Consider the following 5,529-nt stretch of genomic DNA (forward strand, 5'->3'; position numbering starts at 1 on the left):
GCACTCTTGGTGGTTTGGTAAACACAAGCGTAAATATATTACTGATAATGACATTCACATGAAAGGTGGCCCAGATGTTATTAACAGTGCTGCCAACTCATGAACAAAATAACTAGAGCGAAATTTTAATCCCGCGAAGTTTGACAAATAAATTCACCTTACTTTTTGCCCACATATAAGTACTTTTATTTCTTATCTTTTTATTTATTTTAATTATTTTAATAAATCCATAACATCGCAAAAATATTGTGTCAAAACTTCATGTCGCAATCAGAGCAAACTTGAGGAAATTATAACTATTTGCGTGCCCATTGTTTCAGGCCGGATTGTCCTGCTCGATTTTCCACCGTTTTTCGCAAACTTTTTCTTAAAGTTCGTGTACGCCATAATTTAAATTTTGTTGAACCAATTTCGCGATAGTGTGGTTGAAGAGCCGTCCACCTCAACTCGCCGTCGTGCCAATTGCACCTCTCACGCTCGTCGTTGATGAACATTATGCATAAAGACTTGCATTCACACGCTGACAAGGTGCAATTGACTCAAGAACTAAAGCCACTTGACCATTTCAACCGGCGTCAATGGTCAGAATTGTGGCAGGAAATGGCAACAGTGAATGACCGATTTTCGTAGAAAACCATCTTCAGTGAATTCGTCAATAAGCAGAATTGCCGCTTGCCGCATTTGGGCGAATGATAATCCAAGAGTGATTGCAGAAAAACCAATGGACCCACAACAAAGAATGACTGATTGGTGCGGTTTGTGAGCCGGCGGCATGATTGGGCCGTATTTTTTCCAAAATGAGGCCGGTCAGGCCGTTACTGTGAATAGTGTTCGCTATCGTGAGATGATAACGAACTTTTTATGACCCGAATTCGAAGATATGGATGTGGACGATATGTGGTTTCAACAGGACGGTGCCACTTGTCACACAGCTAACAAAACAATGGCTCTTTTGCACGAAAAATTTGATGGCCGAATAATCTCACGTCGCGGCGATGTCAATTGTCCGCCAAGATCATGTGATTTGACACCGTTGGACTTCTTTCTTTGGGCTTATTTGAAAGAAGAGGTGTACGTCGATAAGCCAGCAACAATTCAAGAGCTAAAGGATGAGATAATTCGGCACATTAACGGCATAAAACCTCAATTATGCCTCAGCGTCAACGAAAATGTGGGTCGTCGGATGGAGGTGTGTCGCCGAGGCCGCGGTTGCCATTTCGCCGATATTTTGCTTCATACGTAATTGAGCTATACCAATATTATCATAATAAAGAGAAATGGCAATAATTTCCTAAAAAAAATTGTATTTTATTCAAAATGAACACCGGCCCTTAAAACTTAACCACCCTTTATTTCACTCTGCTTTTTGCTGCGTAATAGTCCCACTCAAGGGCTTCAACGCCAGTGCTAACTCAAGTTAGTGTCGTTCAAAACTTTCCCGTAAACGCAACGAAATAAAAATGAGTGTGAAGTACGCGAAACGTTTCGAGGCGGTATTTTTATGCACGCATTTGAAAGAGCCGAAATTATCTTACGTCGCGGCTACAAAAGTGATTTAAAAATCAAAAAAGTTTGTTGTGCTGTAGAATCAGCGGTATAAGGTGTTCCAAAATGTTAATGACTTTTCCAAGCGTGGCTTGAATCGAGTGACGACAAAGAAGCAGGCTAAAGTGATCGTCCAACTTTTTAAGCGGGACCCTTCTTTGTGACTACGCCAAGCACTATCAGTTCTCGCTAAAAAGGGAATAGATATGAGTATCAACACCATCGAACGACGACCGAAGGAGGCGAACTACCGTTCCACATCGTCAAAATCACTGCTCTCAGCAAAACACATTGAGAAACAACAAAACAAGAAAATGGCTTCACAGTATTGGACTGGCCTTACCAGTGCTCAGACGCCAATTCCATTGAAAACGTGCGGGGAATTATAAAAACGCATCTTGCAGGAAGGCCAGTCCATGATTTAAAGCAACTTGTGCGTCAAGTTCGCAAAATTTGGTCTTGTTTGTCGACGAGCTACGCAGAAAGCTGGTTCAAAGCATGCCGAAAAGACGCCAGGCTATACTCGACTACGATGGAGACTACAGGGCTTATTGAGTAATTGCGACTCGTAATTTTGTACATACTTTCATGTAAACTTTTTTAAATATTATATATTTCTTTTATACTTCATGAATAATCGCGGTTCCGTTTTTCTGACACAGACTATAATTCAGAGCTTTCTTTTTGTTTTTATAATAATAATTAGTACATGGTTTGAAAAGTTCCTGGCTTTCACAATGGTTCAAATCCATGAATTAAATTGTTGGAGAACCTTCTGTATTCACCAGATTTGGATCCTAGCGACTTCCATCTGTTTCCCGACCTAAAAAAATTCATCCGTGAAATGCGTTTTTCATCACAGCTTTGGAAACGTATTTTGCAGAGCTTCCAGATTTTCACTCCAGGGATGGAATTCATGAATTGGAACTATACTGAATAATTAAGTGCATTTCAAGCCATAAAATTGTGTTCTTCTTATCGAACCGCAAAACTTATTGAACGACCTAGTGCAAGGCCTTAAATTTTTTTGAAAATGTATCTACGAAGACTTAAGTATATTGAGAAGTATGTAGACTTAGTTTTTTATTAAATTTTGAGATTTATTCATTCTTGAAAAGTTTTATTTTTAACATTTCTATAATACTTTTTATGTAGAATAAAATGTACTTAGGTAGGTAGGTAGGTAAAGTGATTGTCGTTTGACACACCTAGGCCTGCTGTAGACCCATTGTGATACCACCGGGGCTGTTCCCTCTCCTCACTCTACATCGTCCACATTGAACCAACCTGTACCTTTGATATATCTAACAAGACTTGTTATTTCTATATTGGCTACTTCAGCCAAGTTATTCAGCGAACTTTTTCCTAAAATATTGAACCTTCTTCTATCCAGAGCCATGCACCCGCATAGAAAGTGTTCTATAGTCTCTTCTTCTTCAATGTCGTTAAAGCTTCTGCAATAGTCGTTATAGGGCGCTCCCCGTCTACTGGCATGCCTGCCAATTAGACAATGCCCTGTAAGGACCCCGAGAAGATTTCTCATGTTTTTTCCTGTTCAATTTCAACAGTCTGTTTGTGCGGCCCATGTTCCATTCCGGCCACGTCATTATACTAGTTGCACAGGTCAGGGACTGAAACCGTAGCCTGTTCGCAGCACTGATAGTGTCTTTATCTATAAACATCTTTCAAGTTGCTAAAGGTATAGGTATGTTCGCTTCGTCTGATTGGATCGGTAATGTGGTACCCAATCTCGGAAGTTCATCTGCTTTGTAGTTGCCTTCTATGTCTCTATGACCCGGCACCCAGAGCTGGTTTATTATTGCAAAGTACTGTGATAGTTCTGTCAAAACGTCGATACATTCTTTTACTGTCTTCAAGTTAATATTAGGCGATTTTAAAGTTTTCAAGGCCGATTAGCTATCTGAATACATGTTTATACCTCTTGTTGTGAGGACACTTTTATTTAGGGCTAGCAGGCCTTTTCTGATAGCCAATATTTCAGCTTGAAATACGCTGCAGTGATCCGGCAACCGGAATGAGATGTTGGCATTCATTCCTTAAGAATGAAGGCCTCCGCCTACTTGATCATTTAGCTTGGAATCATCAGTATAGATGCTGCAACTCCACTGAGCTACAAAAGTCTGTCGTTTGATGTAGGAAGAGGTATTCGTCTAGTATAATATTTTGCGTGACCTCTTCTGTTAGCGGCTAAGTTGGAAAATTCTCTTAACCTAAGTGCCGATTTCGCAGCCAGCTGTTTGCTGTAGGCCTCAATCGGTAATAGGTGCACCATGACATTCATCGCTGCCGTGGGCGTAATCTTTAGTGCCCCGCTTGTGCAGAGACTAGCACCCCTTTGAATACTTTCTAGGCAGTTTGGCATGAACAGTACAATTCCTCTTAACCGGTCACCTTGCGACTGCATACCTGGCCGGTTGCCGTTTTGACCGGTTTATCCGAAGTGTACTTGTACAATAAATTGTATACATACATATAAAAAAATTAAGAAGCATTTTTTACATATTTATGTATTTCATATTTACATACGTTAATGTGTTACATCAATAAAATATAAGTGATTTTTAACCTACAGTGAATTTCTGAATGCGACATCCCTCCATTTTCTAATCACCAAAACGTCTAATGCTGTTACTCATGTTGCTGCTCAATGTATTTCAATGCAATTTCCATCACATTTTTGGCTTCTTCATGAGAAACTGTTTTCTCCTCTTCAACGTCACTACTCTCATCATCTTCCTCTTGTTCTTTGTATGCTAAATCTATGATTTCGTCATCATTCAAAAATTCATTTTCAAGGTGTTCGTCACAGTTTATCATTAAATTTTCCACATCTTCTGCCTGTAATGATTCGTTACCCGATAACTTTTGAAGGTCTTGTAAAGTAGATTTGTTTTCTTCTTCTTCAGTCCCTGTAATATTCGAGATCACAATTAGATTCTCAACATCTGGCCAAAGTTTTTTCCAAGACTTAACAAACGTTGAAGAGGGCATTTCTTGAAATACTGTAGCTAACATATAGATAACGTCCTTGATATTGATCTTTTTGATGACTTCTAAAAGACCTTTGTCTTCACTTTCCGAATGCTGCAGAATTTTAGAAACAAGTTTACGCCTGTATCGTCTTTTTAAGCTTTCGATCACTCCTTGGTCCATTGGTTGAATTAAGCTTGTCACATTAGGAGGAAGATAAACTAGATTTATGTCATCTACAGCGCAGTCATGAGGATGGGTTGGAGCATTATCTAACACAAGAATTGCTTTAATAGGCAAGTTTACACTTTTTAAATGTTTTTTAACTTTTGGAACAAACTCCAAATTAAACCACTCTTTTAACAAGTCTGAATTCATCCACGCTGATTTTTGTGACTTATAATAAACCGGAACGGAAGATGGATTCAAGTTTTTGAATGCCCGTGGTTTAGCAGACTTGCCAATAACGAAAAGAGGAATTTTATGAGTCCCTGCTGCATTCGAACAAACGGCCACTGTAATACGTTCTTTGTTTTTTTTGAAGCCAGAGGCAGACTGTTCATGACTGCCTAGAAAAGTTGTTTCTGGTAACATTTTAATGTTTAGCCCGGTCTCGTCCATATTATAGACTTGTTCTGGAGATAATTCCTCTGTTTTAACCATTTCACCAAACTTAGTATTGAATTCTGTCGCACCAGAAGTATAAGCAGACATTTTTTCTCCACTTACATGTGCGAAATGAATTCCGTGTCGCTTCTTCCATCGATTAAGCCAACCATCACTTGCCACAAAGTCACCTCCAATATTAATCTTCTGGTGGATAGCCAAAGCTTTTTCTTTCAAAATCGGTGTACCTCTTCGACGTTCCTGAAGAAACCAGATTCACAAAGCTTCATCGACGACCTCGCAAATCGGTTTTTTTCTCGTACAACGGCTACCCAGATTTCTATCAGATTCCATTTTCGAACAAAACTCCTCAATGGAACGCCTATC

The 5,529-nt window shown here is 39.4% G+C and overlaps 1 protein-coding gene across 1 annotated transcript; it reads right to left on the reverse strand.

Moving 5' to 3' along the window:
• Positions 1 to 4,194: 4,194 nt before the first annotated feature.
• LOC129243475 (tigger transposable element-derived protein 2-like) lies at positions 4,195 to 5,250 on the reverse strand. Its single transcript, XM_054880517.1, has one exon. The coding sequence runs from the start codon at positions 5,248 to 5,250 to the stop codon at positions 4,195 to 4,197; it is 1,056 nt and encodes a 351-aa protein (XP_054736492.1).
• Between the last annotated feature and the right edge of the window lie 279 nt (positions 5,251 to 5,529).

Source organism: Anastrepha obliqua, chromosome 4 (assembly GCF_027943255.1).
Source record: "Anastrepha obliqua isolate idAnaObli1 chromosome 4, idAnaObli1_1.0, whole genome shotgun sequence".
In the NCBI taxonomy this organism is placed as follows: domain Eukaryota; kingdom Metazoa; phylum Arthropoda; class Insecta; order Diptera; family Tephritidae; genus Anastrepha; species Anastrepha obliqua.

What these genes read in the sequence shown, in the direction of transcription:
- LOC129243475 (XM_054880517.1), bottom strand. Translation starts at nt 5,250, where the DNA reads ATGTCTGCTTATACTTCTGGTGCGACAGAATTCAATACTAAGTTTGGT.